This window comes from Labeo rohita, chromosome 5 (genome assembly GCF_022985175.1).
Source record: "Labeo rohita strain BAU-BD-2019 chromosome 5, IGBB_LRoh.1.0, whole genome shotgun sequence".
Classification (NCBI taxonomy): Eukaryota; Metazoa; Chordata; class Actinopteri; order Cypriniformes; family Cyprinidae; genus Labeo; species Labeo rohita.
This window is the reverse complement of record NC_066873.1, coordinates 33,409,442-33,431,711: the sequence shown is the minus strand read 5'-3', so window position 1 is coordinate 33,431,711 and position 22,270 is coordinate 33,409,442. Positions and strand designations below refer to the sequence as shown.

Sequence of the window (22,270 nt, the reverse complement as noted above, 5' to 3'; positions counted from 1 at the left end):
TATATCAAGCACCTATCACCCTGGTGAAAAAACCAGCATATGCTGGTAGGTATGTTTTGATGCTGGTTTATGCTGGTCATGTTGCTGGTCAAGGAACAGCATAAACCAGCAAAGGACCAGCTTAAACCAGCACCAAAACATACCTAACCAGCATCCCAGCATTTTTTCTTGTGCTACCTCATCTTCACCCCAATAATTAACGCTGTTTCATTTAATTTTTGACTGCGCATATAGGAACATTTTTGAAATAGCACCATTCTACTAAACAAAATTTATTTAAAATTTATTTCAAGCATTTTCAAGAACCTATATTTGCTTTCAAGTACTTTCCAGGCCTTGAATCCATGTGTCTGGTATTCAAGTACTTTCAAGAAGTGTGGTAACCCTGCATACACTTTTCTTAATATTCTTAATACTGTGTTGTTACTTGAGTGATCCACAGCTTTTTTTTTTTTTCCATGAGTCCCTTGTTTGTCCTGCAAAATCCTGTCCTGCTAAAAAAAAAAATGTAGCCTACACATCTTCATTCTGTTCAAAAGTTTTCTCCCCCTGGCTCTTAATGCATTGTTTTTCCATCTGAAGCATCATTGAGTGTTTGAACCTTTTGTAATAGTTGCATACGAGTCCCTAAGTTGTCCTCAGTGTGAAAAGATGGATCTGAAAATCATACAGTCGTTGGAAAAGGTATAAATACACAAAAATGCTGAAAAACCAAAGACTTTGTTGGACCTGAAGGATTTTTCTGAAGGTAAGCGAGCAGTATGTACAGCAACTGTATTAACGATTTCCTTACTATGTTTCTGTGCCTTGACCGTGGTAGGACCCTTGCTGTCTATGCAGGGTCAGAAAGCTCTTAGATTTCATCAAAGATATCTTAATTTGGAACGACATGTGGGTGAGTAATTAATGACAGAATTTTCATTTTTGGGTGAACTATCCCTTTAACATCTATCGAGCCTTTTTGCTTAAAAATCAGCCCTGAGGAAGAATTTGTTTATAATATTTATTTTTAATAACAGACAGGAACAAATGTGCTCAGTGCAAAAAAAAAAAAAAAAAAGACTCAGGAGACCAAAGGTCAGGAGTGATTCAGCCATTCCATATAAACTAAAGATTTATATAGATCTTTTTAAAAGTGGTCGTAGACACATGCATATATGTTCACTCATGTAGAGAGAATGTGTGTTGCACTTTCCCTCAACCAATTTGATTTTAACTGTCCTTGATATGGGATCACATCCTCACGCTGGATTTAAACTAGCTCACAAAACAGGATACTGGGAAGTTCAGAAGTCTTTAAGGGAGTCAGGGTTGCAGGGCAGGGTGAATGTCCTCGTATCTAAGCACTTTGTACGTGACCCAATAGAACACGTTGAAAACGAGGAAGCTGAGGGGAAAGACGGCTCGTGAGATGGTGTCGATCCGCTTTGCTCGTTCTACAAAGCGCCGGCGGATCTCAAAGAGGATGTGGCCGGGCGGCAGGCCCGCAAACATGGCAGCAGCCTCAGAGAGAGGCCCATCCCCAGACAGACAGCTGTCCATGCCATATCCCATGAAGTACATGTCCTGATTCTGTGAGGCTAACTGCTCTTCCTGAAGAGAAACATCACAACAAAAATATATATATGTGACCCTGGACCACAAAACCAGTCATAAGGGTCAGTTTTTTGAAATTGAGATTTATACATCATCTGAAAGCTGAATAAATAATGATGTATGGTTTGTTATGATAGGACAATACTTGGCCAAGACACAACTATTTGAAAATCTGAAATCTGAGGGTTAAGAAAATCTAAATATTGAGAAAAATCCCTTTAAAGTTGTCCAAATGAAGCATATTATTAATCAAAAGTTAAGTTTTGATATATTTACGGTAGGAAATTAAAAAAATATCTTCATGGAGCATGATCTTTACTTAATATCCAAATTTTTTTTGGCATAAAAGAAAAATCAATAATTTTGACTCATACAATGTATTTTTGGCTTTTGTTACAAATATACCTGTGCTATTTAAGACTGGTTTTGTGCTCAAGAGTCACATGTGAATATATATATATATATATATATACACACATTTCTCTCTAATACTTTTTTGCCCCTTAGTGACTTTCTTGTTTTAACTGGGAAACAATAACCTACCAAATATTAATGATATTAGTTATTTATGTGTGGCAAGATCACCACTTAGTTATCAAATTTGCATTTGTTTTCATGCTTTTTTTTAAACAGACAGTACAGTAGAGGTTGACAGGAAAGCATTGGGTGGAGAGTTGGGAATGGGATTGGCAAAGGACCACAAGTCAGGACTCAAACTCAGGTCGTCAGAGGTGCAGTTGCACTATACGTCAGTGCACTAACTGCTAGACTATCAGCGCTAACCAAATTGTGTTAATTCTGTGACCATTTTACAAAAATGTCACAAATGACCATTTGGAATCAAATATGTAAATATTTAATTTATGTGTGCATATACCCGTGCACAGGCACTGCAGTGACGTTGTCTGCTTGGCGTACTCCCAGTGACGTTGTTGCTTTTGTTCTTCGTCTCTGCTCCTCCAGCCTGACCAGATGCCTGAAGACAATACAAAGACACTTATTTAAGAACGGAGTCATCATTTATTCAAACAATAAAATATTCTTTCCCAGTGCACTCCTCAACAGACCTCACCAGCTTCTCTGTAACCATGCATTACAGAACTGAAACGGGGTCACAATGTACCTTAAAAATCTCTAGTGAGCATTCACATTTCTACTGTAATATCTTTAATTTGTGAAGAGTTAACTAAGCCAGTGAGCAGATTTCACTATGAACCATCCCATCTAACAGGGAACATTCACAGGAATTTGGTTAACATTCAAAGTCATGAACAAATGTTCTTTCAGTAATGTTAATAGAATAGAACTCAGAGAGATGGACGTTCTACATCAGAACGCCGGCTGTAGAACACAAAGGCCATGTAAACAAGTTTTAGGAGTAACAACCGCATTTAAATGCGGGAGTGACACCCAGAAATTATCGTTCCACGTTCTCCCTCATTTGTAACCTTTGCAACATTTTGGCACCTTGTGGAAGTAAATAAGAATTTAGCTGTTTGGTATGTTCTGTTTTTTTGGCTAAGTACTCTTTTTGTCCACCAATTTTAATTAAACTACCACTGATAGACGTGCTGTGTTTTATTTATGTTCAGGAGGCTGCTTTAGAGAGCGCTGTCTTGAGAGAGTTGCCATTTTTACAAGCGCTTTTAGGCATGTCGTCTTAGCTCATAAAGCTAGACACTTTAAGGAGTTAATAAAGTGGCCTTTTGTGGATATGAGATATATATTTTATATATAGAGATATATTTTTTGGTGTATTAAAACAAAGCATTTGTGTGTTTTAGTGTTTTTTTCGTGCTTGTCATTGTTTGTTTTTTTTTTGTTTTTTTTTTTTGTTCTATGAAAATCTGGCAACACTGACACTTGACACTGAGTGCAACTAGCCCTGTGTTAATATGTGCTAAGGTTAAGACTTCTTTCGCTGTTATTTTCTTGCATCTCATACAGAGAAAGACACATTTCTGACGCTCATTTAAAAACGTCATTAGCAACTAGTTGTTCAGTTCGTTTCCGTACACACTGCATAGTATTTCTGTAAATGCAATTGTCACTACCTGTATTTTTGGGAGTTAATGTGGATGTCGAATGTGGTTGTCACTTCTGTATTTTAGTTAATTATGTGTGTACAGAATGCAAATAAAGGAGTAAAAGGTGAACTGACAACCAAATTTAGTTGTAGTGTGTATGGGCCATTAAGTATTTTTGTAGCTTCATAACATTACAGATGGACCACTGATGTCACATGGACTATTTTAATGATATCTTCACTAGCTTTCTGGTCCTTGAACATGGTTGTTGCATTGCTGTAAATGCAGGGTCAGAGAGCGCTCGTATTTCATTAAAAATTCCTTACTTTGTGTTGTGAAGATGAACAAACATCTTATCGGTTTGGAACAACATGAAGGTGAGTAATTAATGACAGAATTTTCATTTTTGGGTGAGCTTTCCCTTTAAACAATGTTCTCAAATGTTACCACAAAAATGTATAAATTCATGCGTCATTCATGGGATGTTTTTTTTTTTTCTGAAACATCTTAGTTCAACATTTGTCTGACATTTTTTAAATGTAACACCTTGTTTCAGAATGTTCAGAAAACATTCAAAAGGAATGTTTCCATAACATTTGCAAAATTATAAAATGGAATGTTCCTTTAATGTTTGCATAACCAAGACAAAACAAACATTTTTAAAAATAGACATTTTTAATGTTCAGAAAGCATTTTGACAACTTAATGGGAACATTAACAAAATGTTCTTAGAACATATTGTGTTAGCTGGGATCTAGTTTTAAACAACGCATTTACTATCTAAGATATATGCATTTTGTACATAAAAATAAGTCTTCATTGTTTTTTAGTCTAAATATGATTTGTCAGTTTCAGCGGTTCTCTTTGACTCTGTCTTCCTTTTTTTGTGCCAGCTTTCTTTGCCTTTCCTCAGTCTTACCTTTTTTTTTCAGGTTACTTATTCTTGATGATATTTTCTATATAGATCACTGTGTGTGTGTGATAGCAACTGTGACAGCATATTTGTTCCTTAGGGAAAAGATGCTTTTTTTGAGTATGAGATCCAGTCCGTTAGATGCGTTTGTGTTGAATCACGTTATGTACAGGTCGCTACTTTGGGTGACTTAGTCCACATGAGATCAGACAGCCTACTGCACCATGCCGCCTGTGACCAAACAGCCAATCATAGTGTGTGTGTGTGTGTGTGTGTGTGTGTATGTTTGTATATATGTGACTAACAGCACTTGTACAGCTATCTTTGTGAGGGCCGTGTTTTACAGAGTGAGGACAATTTTGTGAAGTGAGGACATTCTGGCTGGTCCTCACTTTCTGAGACCCCTGTTTGAGGGTTAAGACTTGATTTTAGGAATCAGGTTATAAGTAAAATTTATGTTTAGGGTAAAGGTTTGGGTGAGGCACTTAGTTCTGAGGTAGGTTTAGGGTAAGGAGCTAGAGATTGTTTATATGTACATTGTGTCTAAAAGCTTGAGTGCAGTAGTGTGTAAGCATGTTTGCATGTTACATGCCTAAAAGCATCCCTAAGGCATGAGGGGGCACAGCGCCACCAACTCACCCACTGGGTCTTACACGCACACACACACACACACGCACACACACACACAAACACTTTCACATATACAGCCTGCCCTGAAGGGCGATAGAGGGGAGATGGAGGAGGAACAGAAAAGGACAGGATAGTGTAATATTTATTTTCTCTGCTCTTTGTGGCAGGACAGTGTCTACTGTGTCCAAAAGACAGCCACAATGTTTTCTGGTTAAGAGCAGAGTAACAAAGATAGGGAAATAACTGCAGATTCTGCTGACAAAAACTCCTGAGAGGAGTCTGGGAATAGTCTTCTATTCCAGGCAGACAAAGAGCACGTCTGGGTCATGTTATACCTTAAAAATCAAAAGACAAGGCAAGAAATAATAGGTTACATAAAGAAAATGAAGCCTATTTTTAGGACCATTAAAAGTGCATTGTGAAATTTTAATGACAACACAACTACCCCCACCCCCACCCCGTTTTCATTAGCATAATGCATCTGGATGTTTTTTCTTTAGGGGTTGTTTGTATTTTTTTTAATGGAACACGTATCTTTAAAAATTAGATATTCTTTTTTTCTCTGATAATATATACACACTACAGTTCAAAAGTTGGTGTCGGTAAGATTTTTTAAAATGTTTTTGAATAAAAATATCTTATACTCGCAAAGGCTGCATTTTTTTTTTATTAAAAATACATACATTTTGTGAAATATTACCATTTTCAATTTTAATGTAATTTAAATGTAATTTTTTTTTTCTGTGATGGAAAAGCTAAATTTTTAGCAGACATTTCTTTCGTCTAAAGTGTCACTTGATCCTTTAGAAATCATTCTGCTTTTTAACAGTTTTGTGAAAAACATGATTTTTCTGTAACAATATAACAGTTTTTACTGTTACTTTTGACTAATTTAATGCAATCTTTAATTTCTTTACAAAAACCTTAAAATATTTATATTTGTATATAATACTTGTATTTATACAGCAAATACTGTATAAATAATGTACTTAATTACACCTAGTGTAAGTACATTATGTATAGAGTATTTGCACAGAATGATAGTATTTGTTGAACTGAAAAATATTTTCTTTTTTCCTTTTAGGGTAAAATATGACACAAATGTGACCCTGGACCCACAAAAAAAGTTATAAGGGTAAATTTTTTGAGACTGAGAAATTAAGATGAAAGCTGGATAAATAAGCTTTTTATTGACGTATTGTTTGTTATTGTTATACCCGAGATACAACTATTTGAAAATCCGGAATCTGAGGGTGCAAAAAAAAAAAAAAAATACTGAGAAAATCGCCTTTAAAATTGTCCAAAAAAATTACATTTTGATATATTTACAGTAGGAAATTTACAAAATATCTTAATGGAACATGATCTTTACTTAATATCCTAATGATTTTTGGCATAAAAAAAAAAAAAAGGATAATTTTGACCTATACAATGTATTTTTGGCTATTACCACAAATATGCCCGAGCTACTTAAGACTGGTTTTGTGGTCCAGGGTCACAAATATGTTCTTGACAGGCTTCATGAAATTCACATTATAGGCAATAAGTATAACAACTATAGAAACTATATTTGTAGGTTAAATTCCCTCAGTAAGTTCCCCAAGTATAAACACTTACTCTGTGGTGCTCTCAAAACATTGCTTTGTTTATTTGTGACCCTGGACCACAAAACCAGTCATAAGGGTACATTTTTTAAATTGAGATTTAATATAAATATTTAAGATATTTAAGAAAATATTTAAGATAAATAAGCTTTCCATTGATGTATGCTTTTTTAGGATAGGACAATATTTGGCCGAGATACAATTATATGAAAATCTGGAATCTGATGGTGCAAAAAAAAAAAAAATCAAAATATTGAGAAAATTGCCTTTAAAGTTGTCCAAATTAAGTCCTTAATTATTACATATTACTAATCAAAAAGTAATTTTTTATATATTTACAGTAGGAATTTTACAAAACATCTTCATGTAACATGATCTTTATTTAATTTCCTAATGTTTTTTGGCATTAAGGAAAATTAATAATTTTGACCCATACAGTGTATTTTTGGCTACTACTACAAATATACCCCAGCGGTTTTGTGGTCCAGGGTCACATCTGACTTGATCCAACAACAATGGATCAACCAATGGCGTAAGCTTTGGGCGGGGTAATCTGTCTTGCCAACCAATCACATATTAAGGTTCAGAAAATCTGTTTGAATACAGTCACTATTTTAGCATTTCCATGTGGTAAAAGAGAAATCATGCTTAATTTATCAGTTCAGCGAAGCATTTAGTATTCCGCTTCACTGGGACATTTTCCAGATTCAAAATCCTGCAGCTCCTTCACTTTCTTCCCATTCGAGTTGTCCCACATTTTTGTGCGGAAAGAATAGTATTACTCAGTGCAATATTCATGACATGGCTTTATGCCATCACTGACCTTCCCTCCCTGCTCTGGAGGGGGCCAGCAGGCTGCTCTCATGAAAGATCAAAGGGACACAGTGGTTGCACAGTATCTTGAGGGCACTCAACGCATGTCGCATGTGTATGACAAAAGAGAGTTTCAGACTGCCACTCACAGCTCTATAGCGCTGCTCCTCCCGCAGTTTTCTCCTCAGTCTGAAGAACTCTTTGTGTTGCCGAGAGACAAAGTTAACTGCTGCGTACTCCAGCAAAGCAGCAAAGACAAACAGCAAGCACACTGCCATCCAGATGTCAATGGCCTTCACATAGGACACCTGTACGCATCCACATACAGCCTCTATGTTATATTATGAATTCAATAAATGTATAGCATCTGTCAAATGCTGTCGAATAACAAAGAAAATCATTTTAATAAGTCATACAGGTTTGGAACAACATCAGGATGATTAAATAATGACTGAAAGTGGATGAATGGATGGATAAAATAGATAGCAGCTTCTTTCCTACCTTAGGCAGTGATGCTCTGGATCCAGAGCTCTGTGTTGTCATTGTGAGAACTGTAGTGATGCCCAGGCCAACCCGGGCTGGGGCAGCATCCATGTTGATCCAGAAGGAGACCCATGACAGGATAACAGTTAAGAGGCTGGGAATGTACATCTGGATCAGGTAGTAACCCATCTGCCTCTCTAAATGAAATTTCACCTCTATACAGGTGAATTTACCTGGGTGAAACATACAATCAAGTTAGCAATGTTAGAAATGTACTGCTAACCCTAATCATATACTAACCAAACACCCTGGCAACGACTCCAGACACCCTTAATTTTATGAAGCTATGAGAATACTTTTTTCAGTTGAACCACAAATTTTGTACAGGCAAGCACCAATTACATTTTCTTCATTGTCTAACAACCACTTATGAAATGTCTAACTGCATGCATGAAAATCAAGACTAATGTATACTGGTGAAATTGCTATAGCATACCAGTGTTGTAGTGTTTTGTACAGTATCCCAAGTCTTTCTCCTCTTTCAGGACAAACTGGGGCAGCATAAGGTCATCAGCCACTTGCACTGGGCCTTCATCCAACCACTGAAATATCAGATCGTTCATAGTGTAGCCAACTACAGAGACAAAGACAGACAGAATAATGAGCATATAAAAGAGAAACAAGATAAAAATAAGACTAGATGATGTTCAGTCTTACAGCTCTCTAACTGCATAGTGCAGGTCTGTATGTCCATTGGAAAATTCTTTAGATCCATAGGACACGACAGAATCAGAGTGAGTCTAAAAGAGAGGTTTCTGATTATCATTCACGTAATGTTTGAGATGATATACTGTAAGTAATCTGTAGGGGGTGATATCGCACCTGATGCTGTATAGCACGTTTCCATTCTGGAAAATCCTCAGCAGTTTGTTGTCCGTGGTGACCTCGTGAAAGTTGGCGCCTTTCTCATTGGCGAAGAACAAGTCTGGCTTCCAGATGGAGTCCAGCATGGATGGGTCCAGATCCAGGGAATCATCTGGATACTCTTTATAAGCCAGCCGTGGGTCATTCCACTGCTGCCGTAGAAAAACGTTTAGCCGATAATCCTGAGGAGTTAGTGTTTAGAAATATATCAGATCACATTCACAGCAGCTGAGGCAAATACACTGCCGTTCCATATGAGCCTTAAATGGAGCTCATCAAAGTTCCATTTATTTGATAAAAAAAGTAATATTATGAAATATGTGATTTTCTTAAGCCATTACTATACTATAGTAATTACTATAGTATTCAGTGTCACACAATCCTTCAGAAATCATTCTATTATGGTAATTTATTATCAATTTTGGAAACCGTTATGCTGCTTAATATTCTTTGGAACCTGTGATACTCTTTTCAGGATTCTTTGATGAACAAAAAGTGAACAAAATTAAATAAAATACTCAGAATATAAATCTTTTCTAACAATATAAGTCTTTAATATCACTTTTTGTCAATTTAACACATCCCTGCTGAATAAAAGTATTAATGTCTTTCAAACAAAGGAAGAAGCAAATAATGTCTTGACCCCAAACGTTGAACGGTAGTATACTGTTACAAAAGATTTTTATATGTAATAAATACTGTTCTTTTTAACTTCTTATTTATCAAAGTATACTGAAAAAAGTCTCTCAGGTTCCAGAAAAAAAATATTAAATAGCACAACTATTTTCAACATTGACAATAAATCAGCAAATTAGAATGTCTTCTGAAGGATCATGTGACACAGAAGACTGGAGTAATGATGCTGAAAATTCAGCTTTACATCACAGGAATAAATTCTGTCTTACTATCTGTCTATCCATCTATCTTTGACAAATTAGCAGACTTAATTCACATAGCAGCACTGGAACTTTTCATATCACTCCACTTGTCTGAGTTAATTTGCCATATTACTAACTTCTTGTTAATGTCATTAAGAGTTATTCTGGTACAAAAGGAAGCCGCTGCCCCTAGAGCCGTAGACCTGAGAGGGGAGCACGTGCGTCCGCCGGACTCCGCCCCTTACCTGGACCCTTCCCTTCCGAACACTGCCCCTCCTTCACGGAACCCCCCAGCATGATGAGGACACCAGATCCCCTGTTTATTTTGGACACTTTCATTCCCCCTTTTTGGACACTTTCGTTTATTTTGTGTCTAATAAAAGCCTCTCCGAGGCCTGACGTCACGCCCACTGTGTCTGTTTTAAATGATTAAAAATAGTAAATGATGTTTATCTGAAAATGTAACAATGCAAACAGGTTTTCTGTAAGGGGTAGGTTTAGGGTTAGGGTTGGGTGAGGGGATAAACAGTATCGTTTGGTCAGTATAAAAACTATAGAAGTCTATGGAAAGTCCCCACAATTCACAAAAACAATCATGTGTGTGTCTGTGTGGATTCCCCATTCTGACATAGTGTTTTCATAATTCATGGCAGAGCTAATGAAAACCCTAAACCAATGTAATGTTGCCAGTGTGTAATTTTAATGGTCATTAATCTAATGCATACTGACAGATTCTCCCTAGGAGATGTGAGTATATGTTTAATAGATGTGCGTGTGTGTGTGTGTGTGTGTGTGTACCATGGTGGTCTCTGTGATGGAGCCAAAGCTGTTGATAAAAATGTTGCAAGTGACATTTACAGGAGGACCTGAAAAATAAAAGAACAACATCATAAGAAACAATAGCATATTTCTTAAAAACTAAAACCAGCCTAAACTGCTTTGCTGGTCTTAGCTGGTTTCGAGTGGTCCAGCTGATCCCCAGTCTGCTGTTTGGCTGGTCAGCCAGCATAACTGAAAAGTAGCCAAAACCTTTCTAAAACCAGCATACCAGACCAGTCTGTAAAATCAGCAAATCATTTTAGGCTGGTATAAGCAGTGGGGTTTTTTTTCAGCAGGGATAAAGGAATATAAAAGGAAACTGAAAGCAAAATGTAATTCATGCACATTGTCGACAAAAGATAAAATTCTGAAAACTCAAATTCTGCGTTCACCACTGTAACATATTAGATGAGATAAATAATTCACGCAGAACTGACCTGCCATGTCTGCTTCAGTGTCTTGAATAAAAAGAAATCCACAAGCAGCAAATAGCAACAGATTGAGGTTGTCCAACACTGGTAATTTGAATTACAAATGATAAAATAAAGCATTTTCATGAACATAGTGAAGCTCATAGTGAGCTAGACAACTGTTAAATGCCTTGTTTACTTAAAATGAACTATACAGCTGATTGTGCTGTTTAGTCGACGTTTAATTAGCATTCAGTTGCTCTGTAAATATTTTATTGCAGCATTTTATTTATTGATTTAACGTTCGTGACATTAGTTATATATATAGCTTATCAGAGGGGACATTTCCCCCCACACATGCTGACAGCCACATCTCAGAGATGTAGAACAGATATGAAAAATACACGAGCTCAGAGACGCCTACAGAGAGAGCGCAAGAGATCATGAGAGAAAAAGAGTGGAAGGAGGAAAAAGTATAAATAAAAAAGAAATTGCAGTTGTAAAAAACATAAGCAAGAGAATGAGAGGAAAAGACTTATTTAGGTCTGTGGGTTAACATGCACTCGAGCAGACAGCGTAGCAAACTAAATGGCCCTGATGCCAGCGGAGAAACTGCCCCTCACAAATCCTCACAGAGGCTGTTGTGACACTTTTTACGGAGAGAAATCTAGCGTGAGCTGACAGCCGTATCCTGCATGTTTCTGAAATCATTCTCATCGTCTGGGGCTGAAATTCTGTCTCGTATTCTGTCCGTTTTCGTCTCCGAACGCCTGTGGGTTTCTCTTGTTGAATGGTCACTGGGACTCTGTGTAAGGTGGGAATGGTAAAAAATAGACGCATAGAACCCACGGGGGGAGGGTCACATAGTTTAATGAGATCTTATGTTGCTCTGTGTTTTCGGGCCGCAGCACTTTTTCACATGTGGGGCTCAAAGAGAATGTAAATATATTCTTTGCTGACCGCATCACATTTTTGCAGAGTTCTTGCCAAAACAATCTATGTAAAAGAGATTAAGCTGCAACAGCAGTTTTTACTTACTTCTGTGTTGCTTTATGTGATGTTTAAAAATGAACGAGATATCATTGAAAGAAAGTAACAGAAGAGAGTGAGAATGAGTAGAGTAATAAGAGGAAGACAGTAGTAGACTGACTCCTAAAATCTAGGCTTTTCAGCCTCACGTGTGTCTGTCCAGCAGCAGGATTCAACAAAAGTATAAAATAGTGAGAGATTTTCTGGTGTGGTTAAAGAAACAATTCACCTAAAAATGAAGTTTATGTTCTTGACATGTCCACTGGTGGAGAAGAAACCTGCTAAAAATACTCAAGGGCTGCTGCTTTGAAGGAGTGTCCGTAAAACTTACAGTGCATGTGGATGTCTTTGGTATGGTTTATAATTGCTTTATTATACACCTTATTCTTCAACGCGGAAGTAAGCCTATAGGTAAGACTTCCATTTCATTATCCACTATAGGGAAATAACAAGAAGAGTAACAACGTGCAATAAAGAGTAAAATTGTTTGCACTACAAACCAGTGTGTTCAGAATTTAGATAATACATTAAAAATAACATGGTAAGACACAACAACTTGCAAAACATGCTGTTTTTTCACAGTTTAAAATAGCTGGATCTGGAAGCCAGACCCATAAAATGTACAAATGTCCACGCCCATTCTTACATTAAGAAAAAGGTGGATACAGTTAATGAAATCAAGTTATATGCATGATTACATTTTTAAAAAATGCAAATTTGGTTTCCATGTGTCCAGTGTAAACATAGTGTTGATTTAATCAATAAGATTATTGTTTTGAAAGAACTTACTTCTATCCAGCAATGCATGCTTTTTGATCGCATTTTTGATGAGCAAAGAAATGTATAATGTTAGAAAAGATTTTTATTCCAAATTAATAGTCTTTTTTTAACTTTCTATTAATCTGTCTTAAAGAATCCTGAACTCTAAAAATTGCTGGGTGAAATATGGACAAACCCAGTGTTTGGGTTGTTTTGCCCCAGCAGTTGGGTTAAATGTTTAACCCAACCTTCTGGTTAGATTTATAGAACTAAACTATTGCTTAAAGGAGAAGTCCACTTCCAGAACAAACATTTACAGATAATGTACTCACCCCCTTGTCATCCAAGATGTTCATGTCTTTCTTTCTTCAGCTGTAAAGAAATAATGTTTTTTGAGGAAAACATTTCAAGATTTTTCTCCATATAATGGACTGCTATGGTGCCCCGATTATAAACTTCCAAAATGCAGTTTAAATGTGGCTTCAAACAATCCCAAATGTGGTTGTATACAATCCCAGCCGAGGAAGGGTCTTATCTAGCGAAACGATCGGTTATTTTCATTTAAAAAATACAATTTAAATACTTTTTAATTTCAAACGCTTGTCTTGTCTTGCTCTGCCTGAACTTTGTGTAATCTGCCTCAAGACAGTTAGGGTATGTCGAAAAACTTCAATTGTATTTTCCCTCAACTTCAAAAATCATTTCAAAATCATCCTACACCGCTACAGAAGTACCAACCCAGTCTTTGCAAAGTGAACATGCAAAGGAGATTAAACACCCTTTACAAAAAAATAAATAAAACAGCAATATGGGATGATAGGACGATTTTGAAGTTGAGGAAGAACATGAGATGGGAGTGTTTCGACATACTGTCAAGAACCGGGAAAAAAAACAGAGCTCAGGCAGAGGAAGACAAGACGAGTGTTTGACATTAAAAAGTATATAAATTGTATTATTTTTATGAAAATAACCGATCATTTTGCTAGATAAGATCCTTCTTCCTCGGCTGGGATTGTTTACAACCGCATTTGGGATCGTTTGAAGCCACATTTAAACTGCATTTTGGAAGTTCAAACTGCTGAAATGTTTTCCTCAAAAATAATTTCTTTACGACTGAAGAAAGACATGAACATCTTGGATGACAGGGGGGTGAGTACATTATCTGTACATTTTTGTTCTGGAAGTGGACTTTTAAAAATGACTACATTTCTTGCTTTAAATGAACACAAAATAGGTTGGAAATTAACATTTGTTAATATTTCAATATTTTTTTGTTAATGAACATTTATTAAATAAGTTGAATAGATAATAAATGTTCACCTTTTGATTATTGCTTATGCCACTAGTAACCCTTTTGAAAATAAAATAAAAAAACAGCATATACTGGTTAGGTATGTTTTGAAGCATGGATACTGGTTTGACCTGGTTTGAAGAAGTTGTTCACTTCTAGAACAAAAACCTACAGATAATTTACTCACCCCCTTGTCATCCAACATATTCATGTCTTTCTTTCTTTAATCGTAAAGAAATTATGTTTTTTTGAGGACAACATTTCAGGATTTCTCTCCATATGGTGCCTCTGAGTTTAAACTTCCAAAATGCAGTTTAAATGCAGCTTCAAAGGACTCTAAATAATCCCCGCAAAAGAAGAAGGGTTTTATCTAGCAAAACGGTCAGTTATTATTTTCTAAAAAAAAATTGACAATTTATATACTTTTTAACCTCAAATGCTCATCTTGTCTAGCTCTGCGTGAACTCTGTGTATTCCGGTTATGTCGAAAAACTCCCATCTCATTTTCTCCTCCAACTTCAAAATCGTCCTACATCGCGGCAGAAGTACCGGTGTTTACAAAGTTAACGTGCAATGACAGTCAAATGTCCTTTACAACAAAACGTTAAACAGCGAGAAAAAGTTGGAGAATAAAATGAGATGGGAGATTTTCAACCTACCCTAACTGTCTTGAACATGAGTTCACGCAGAGCTAGATAAGATGAATGTTTGAGGTTAAAAAGTATGTAAATTGTAATTTTTTTTAGAAAATAACCGATCATTTCCCTTGATAAGTTTGTTTATAGCCCTTTGAAGCTGCTTTGAAACTGCATTTTGGAAGTTCAAACTCATGGGCACCATAGAAGTTCACTATATGGAGAGAAATCCTGAATTGTTTTCCTCAAAAAACAATTTGTTTACAACTGAAGAAAGAAAGACATGAACATCTTGGATGACAAAGGGGTGAGTAAATTATCTGTAAATTTTTGTTCTGGAAGTGAACTTCTCCTTTGAGCTGGTCCTGACCTGGTTAAGAGCTGGTTCTGAGCAGTAGCTAGTTGCTTAAGACTAACACATGACCAGCTTAAACCATCTCGGAACCAGCTGCCATGCTTCAAAATACACCTAACCAGCATATGCTGGTTTTTTCAACAAGGAATTCTGTATCTGATTTTTAATTTCCAGGCTATTTTGGGTTCATTTTAAGCCAGTCATATAGTAATTTTTAAACAATAGTTGAGTTGAGTAAAACTACCCAGAAGGTTGGGTTAAACATTTAACACCGAAGACTGGAGTAATGACTTTGTCATTTTTTTTCATCACAGAAATAAACTTTATTCAAAAATATACGGAAAAAATCGTAATTAATATTTGACAATGTTATTCGTTCAAACATCTTCTGACCCTAAACTTTTGAATGGTATAGTGTACCATAGAAATTGGCTGTCAATTACAGTTTGCCTCTCATTTGCATAAAAATGAGTTTTTTGATGCACTCATAACTTGCTATACTCATTTTTTTTGTGAACTGTTTCTTTAATAAAAGTTGAAACTGTAAATTACACTAGAGCAGATTGAGTTGAACTCAAACCTTTAAAATTGGGCCTGATCCGAGCGTCATATCCAGATGTTTTTCCCATTAATTTATCCAGGAAATCAGATGGTGACATGGGCTTCACTCTGCCGCTGGGCGATTTAAGCTCCTTACTAAACACACACCTGAGAGAGGGAAAAAATAAATAAATAAATACACACCAGAACATCAGAATCTACATCACCTTCAATAGATCTTCATATCAGAGAGCTGTTTTTGTTTAACAGTGCTTTTGCATTTTTCAAAATCTATTAATCTTTTCATTATATTCTAGTATTGTTAGCAATAAGATTTCCCTCCACCATTTATATTGAACAAATGACACTCTTTGCATTCATCTCTTCGTCTCTGTCTTGAGAAACTTCAATTAAAATTTTGGATTTTAAATGACCAGAATTACATTGTGGGCTTTTGGACTGTATATGTGCATGGTGTATTAATAAGCACGCTCTCTATGAGCTTCTCCAGTTGTTCATTTTAACATTCACGGCTGCCAAAATCCTTTATTATCATTCCATTGTTGACTGAATGCTTTGGCAATAAAGTACACCAAATTAAAAAAATCAATGGTGGAGGGAAATCTGGCTGCTAACAAAATACCTGAGAAGTTACTTAAAACTTTTAATAAGGCTTTAAATGAGTATATCAGAACATCTGTCCCATGTTTTATTAAAATCCTCCTCTCCACCTGACACGTCCTGTCTGTTTCTCTGTGTGGCTGCAGTAAAAAACTAAGATAGCGGTGACATCTTTATTGCCTTGGATCTAACTGCAGGTTGCTGTAGGTGTTAATATTTTATTAAAAAAGAGTTAAGCAGAAGTCCAAGAAGAGAAAAGGACAGCACTTTCTCTCACACCCTTTGAATCGTATTCCATATTTAGAGAAATTTTCTGGTCCAGTTCCTCTTCAATTTTCTTGTCTGTTTGAGAGCAGAACTGTGGCAAATTTGATTTGTGAAAGTATAAAGTCCGTTTCCCACAGCGTACAGGAAATGGAAATAAGACACAGAGTGAATGCATCCTCAGGTGAGTCTTACAAGCCCTTATTGTCATTCTAAAGAAACGTCTAGTTCCAGACAGGCCAATAATAGTTCAATCTCATTATGTGAACTTCAATAAATCTGCAATTTCAGTAACAGTGAAAATGACTTCAGACAGAGCTGTCTCTATGTGTCAGCCTCATACTTCAGAGACCCAGATACATAAAGCCAACAAACACACACACACAAACACACACACACACACACTCCAAAACATAAGAACGCTCTCCGGGATTAAAATAAACCTATCACCCATGAAGACTACTGAACTGAACACGCAAGCCAAACAGACAACTGAGAACACAAAAGCAAACAAGTATGGAAATTCAAACATTAGGAAAGAAACAAATCATTTTAATCAATTCAGCACCTGAGTTTATCTGAAGACACTTCAAACTATATTTGAATCTTCACAAACAGTCTCTACAAGTGTTTTACTGAATCAAATGTTGACACCACTGAGGAATGATAGCACACCTGTGTGAAAAACTCACCTGATGACCCCTTCGAACATCCACCAAACCAGTAAGAGCTCCAGCAGGATCCTCCAGAACAGAGAAAACATCCTTTCACTATTCAGCTGCTCTCTTTTCACTCCCTGGTGTCCTGTGGCTAAATCTCAGTAAGCAGATGTGTTTTGGAGGGGCAGGACGCCCATTCCGATGCACTCTGGTCTCTCCTCCACTGCCATCTGACTGAGCACCGCATCCTGAGACGGGCACACTAAGAGATGTGTGTGTGCTTGCGTTTGTGTGTGTGTGTGTACAGGGGGTCTTCTGCTTTTTCTTTCTCTCTGGCCACATGCTAGCCTGAGGTGCAGTTCTACCATGGAGAAGGCAACAGGGCGTAAGATGCGTTTAAAGACTTTTATCAGAATAAACAACTGTGACACGACTGCACCTGAGGGGCTCTGGATCCACATCCCAAGACGCACTGCAGCATTCATCCATCCACCTCTTCTGATATCTGCATTCTTGAGTATATCTGGTAGATGACACATAACAAATGCTTCCTGTTATTTAACAAGAATTTAGGTTCAACATTCAGATTTTAAGAACTTTTGCATTTATATTTTAGTTCCGTGATTGGCCATCATTTCTTTCGAATTTTCCACCACTTTTAATCACCTGTGTGTCTTGCACTTCATTTCATGAGTGGTGAAAATGATTTTTTTTTAAACTACACATAATGCATTTAGTGTTTCAGTTAATATGAAACATAATATACACACTACCATTAGTATTTATTTGATTATATAAAATATTTTTACAATTATTACAACAAAATGTAACTTACTCCTGTGATTTCCTTCAGAAATCATTCTAATATGCTGGTGTTCAATAAACATTTCTTATTATCATGTATTATCAATGATGAAAACATATTATCATCATGAATATTAAGAAGAAAACAATATGTGACCCTGGACCACAAAACCAGCCATAAGGGTAATTTTTTTGAAATTGAGATTTTTACATCATCTGAAAGCTGAGTAATAAATAAGCTGAATAAATAAGCTTCCCATTGATGTATTGTTATGTTAGGATAGGACAAGTTTTGGCCGAGATACAACTATTTCAAAATCTGGAATCTGAGGGTGTAAAAACTCAAAAATCGCCTTTGAAGTTCTTAGCAATATAACCAATCAAAAAATAAGTTTTGATATATTTACAGTAAGAAATTTACAATTATCTTCATGGAACATAATTTTTGCTTAATATCCTAATGATTTTTGGCATTAAAAAAATCGATAATTTTGACCTATACAGTGTATTGTTGGCTATTGCTACAAATATACCCACGCTACTTACAGCTTATTTTGTGGTCCAGGGTCACATATATTATCAATTTTTCAGGATTCTTGGATGAATAGGGAGTTCAAAAGAATAGCGTTTATTTCTATTTATATAAATTATATATGAAATTATTAAATCTATTTACATAGTTTCCATCATTTCCCCCCATCATACTGCTTTTCATGAACCAGTGTCTGTAAAGGAGAAACACGTGGAATAAAGAAGAGAGAGAAAAATAAGACAAGAATATAGTTAGAGTGGGTGTAAGAAAAACAACTGAAAGAAAGAAATCCGACTGAGCTCTATCTGTGTGTTGAGTCACAGTGGATAACTAGGCCAGTGTTAATTTTAATGTATCTTCACTCCAGAGTGAACCAAACTAAAGAATAACAGACCCAGTTTTGCTCTGAAAATTACACACTCAGCGGTCATGTCGATGATGTGGTAAAACATCGCCTTGACCTCAGGAGGAATTAGAGCAAATGGCTAAACTACACTACACACATACACACGCACACACACACACTTTTGCTCTCAGCTAATGTAATTATCTAAGACCCTCCAAATACACACACACACCACTTCACTGCTTTCTACTCATTAACATGCCTGAAACAGGATCATTAATTAATGAACTGTAAAATCTGAAACAACACAAACACACATGCGCTTCTTCTATTTGCCAGTCTCCACAGAGGTTAAAGGTACTCAGGCATTCTCATCTGAGAATTGCTGGCTGACTCCAGATTAACTGGCGGAAAGCAGACATTTATTTATTTATGTGTGTTTGTGTGTGTGTAGGCCTATGTACGGGTCAGCGACATCTACCCTGTTCATATGCTTTAGAGAATATCACAGTCCTGAGGAAGTTTATCTTGGAAACATCTGATCTTGTTTTCTGTGGACAGATTTTGTTCCTGCATCCTGGTTCTTCTACAACTCAGTCATTGCAATCTACCAAAAATACAAATACCTTGCAAATGAACAAAGTTCACTCAAACTTGTTAACTGCTGGTAGTGTTTAAAATATTCATTTTTCTATAGAGTGTTTTGACGACACATAAAGGTGTTTGGTATCACTGGTATAAAGGTGTTTGGTATCACCAGGTATCACTGTTTCTCACGCAGAACAGTTCATTGGATGCTAACCAGTCAGGGTTCAGGAGCGGCCACTCAGCTGAAACTGCACTACTGTCAGTCACTGAAGCCTTGCGGAATGCAAAAGCTGATTCCAGATCATCGGTACTCATTTTGCTGGATCTTTCTGCTGCTTTTAACACAGTCAATCATCAGATCCTCCTGTCCACCCTCTCATCACTGGGTATCACAGGGACTCCTCTTCGCTGGTTTGAATCCTATCTCACAGGTAGGTCCTTCAGGGTGGCCTGGGGAGGGGAGGTATCCAAAGCACATCATCTGGCCACTGGGGTTCCTCAGGGATCAGTTCTTTGACCCCTCCTCTTCTCCATTTACACTACATCACTGGGGCCCATCATACAGGCACATGGCTTCTCTTACCACTGCTATGCTGATGACACGCAGCTCTATCTTTCATTTCAACCAGATGATCCAACAGTAGCTGCACGGATCTCAGGCTGCTTGGCGGACATCTCGGAGTGGATGAAAGAACATCATCTACAGCTCAACTTGGCAAAGACTGAGCTCCTTATTTTCCCTGCCACTCTGACTCTACAACATGATTTTACCATCAACTTAGGTACTTTAACAATTACCCCATCAAGTTCTGCCAGAAATCTTGGTGTTATCTTTGATGACCAGCTGACTTTCAAAGACCACATTGCTAAAACTGCTCAATCTTGCAGGTTTGCCCTACACAACATTAGAAAGATCAGGCCCTTTCTAACTGAGCAGGCCACACAACTTCTTGTCCAGGCCCTGGTCATCTCCAGGCTGGACTACTGCAATGCTCTTCTAGCCGGTCTTCCCTCATGCACAATCAAACCTTTACAAATGATTCAGAATGCAGCAGCACGACTGGTCTTCAACGAGCCCAAAAGGGCCCATGTCACACCTCTCTTTATCACCCTGCACTGGCTCCCAATTGCAGCTCGCATCAAATTCAAGACACTGATGCTTGCTTATAGAACATCCACAGGCTTGGCGCCCGCCTACCTCCACTCACTGCTACCAATCTACACTCCCTCCAGAACTCTGAGATCCGCCAGTGAGCGACGCCTCATTGTACCATCACAAAGAGGCACAAAATCACTTTCCAGAACATTCTCTTACACCGTTCCTGGCTGGTGGAATGATCTTCCCACCGCTATCCGGAATGCCAACTCCCTAACAACTTTCAAGCAACTTCTGAAAACCCATCTCTTTCGACACTACTTGACTTAAAAAAAAAAAAAAAAAAAATTCCTTTTCTACTCTTTTCCCTTTCTAGCTTGTACTTATTTGAACAATGCCTGTTATATGGTATTTTTGAGCACTTCGTAGGTCGTTTTGCTTCTTTAGGACAAATCGCTTGATGTATTCCCCACCTGTAAGTCGCTTTGGATAAAAGCGTCTGCTAAATGAATAAATGTAAATGTAAATGTAAATGTTTGTGGTTGGTCAAACTGAACCAGGATTTCCAGGGCAAGAATCTTGACAACATTTGTATTTGTTCTTCTCATTTCCAGTCTGGTAGGTGAGATACTAGGCTAATATCTTAATTAATATTGCTTGTACCTGTCTTTACCACCTATTAACTTCAGTTTGTCAAAATAGTGCACCATTTCCTGCTTAATAAGTCATTTTCTATATGATTTAGCAGCCTCCACACGTTTTTTCCATGGTTTAGACAGCATAAATTAGAACAACTTACTCAGTAGTACATTAACCGTCCAGTCCATGCTGTTGTTTACATCCGAGTATTGCCAGTTTGGCCATGCATCCGGGTAACTGACCAAATCGTGACTTAGGGGCAAACCATCAATTTTTAGCGCCACAACAAAATAAATTACCTGAGTTGTGAATGTTATCAAACACTTATTCTGTGTATAGCGAAATAATGACAAAAATGTTTTTCTGTTTAGTTGTCCTCGTAGGAACACAAACAATGCTAGTCTTACGAACAACTGACTGTTATGCACCAGTTATTTTTAGTGAATCAAAAGCTCAGAGTGCGATTAGAGCAGTTCGATTCACTATTAATGATTCGTATCGGCCGGTTCTCTAACCGAATATATATATATATTTTTTAAAACGAGTTAATCCCTGTATTATTTACAGCAGTAGCAGAGAGCATCTCAAAATACACATGAAACGAACTGAACTGAAATACACCCAGTTGGATCGGATCCTAACTGAACCAAGAAACCTGAAATACCTACCTAACTGATACATAATTATGATTATATAAATCATTAAATCATTCAGTTATATATCATTACATAAATCAGTGACTGAAAAGTTTAATCTTGAAACTCTAGAAATCTAGGCCATGCTTGATCTTCTTTTTTAAACATTTTTTTTTCCTTAAAAAAAAAAAAAGTACAGCTTAAAAATAAATTATTGTAAATTAATATTGAAGTCCAACATCTAGAGTGATAAAGACATAATCTGTACATGGTACCCAACTCAGTGCTGATTAAAGCGTGACCGATGCATCAAAACAACATTAACAAATAGTATTTAGATACAGCACAGTATTTCATTAAAGTAAATCAAAGGCGCAAAT

The 22,270-nt window shown here is 36.8% G+C and overlaps 1 protein-coding gene across 1 annotated transcript; it reads right to left on the bottom strand.

Moving 5' to 3' along the window:
* Positions 1 to 1,144: 1,144 nt before the first annotated feature.
* glra4b (glycine receptor, alpha 4b) lies at positions 1,145 to 17,369 on the bottom strand. The gene is made up of 10 exons (XM_051110530.1): positions 17,284 to 17,369; positions 15,747 to 15,874; positions 10,667 to 10,734; positions 8,949 to 9,172; positions 8,784 to 8,866; positions 8,563 to 8,700; positions 8,085 to 8,299; positions 7,733 to 7,891; positions 2,474 to 2,572; positions 1,145 to 1,593 (listed from the first exon to the last, which is right to left on the bottom strand). Exons 1-10 carry the CDS (start codon positions 17,352 to 17,354, stop codon positions 1,306 to 1,308), a joined length of 1,473 nt encoding a protein of 490 aa, XP_050966487.1. The 5' UTR covers positions 17,355 to 17,369; the 3' UTR covers positions 1,145 to 1,305.
* Between the last annotated feature and the right edge of the window lie 4,901 nt (positions 17,370 to 22,270).

Coding starts and splice junctions, on each gene's coding strand:
- glra4b (XM_051110530.1), bottom strand. CDS start 17,354: ATGTTTTCTCTGTTCTGGAGGATCCTGCTGGAGCTCTTACTGGTTTGG. Junction 15,875..17,283: donor ATGTTCGAAGGGGTCATCAG/GTGAGTTTTTCA, acceptor TCCCTCTCTCAG/GTGTGTGTTTAGTAAGGAGC. Junction 8,701..8,783: donor CACTATGCAGTTAGAGAGCT/GTAAGACTGAAC, acceptor TTGTCTCTGTAG/TTGGCTACACTATGAACGAT.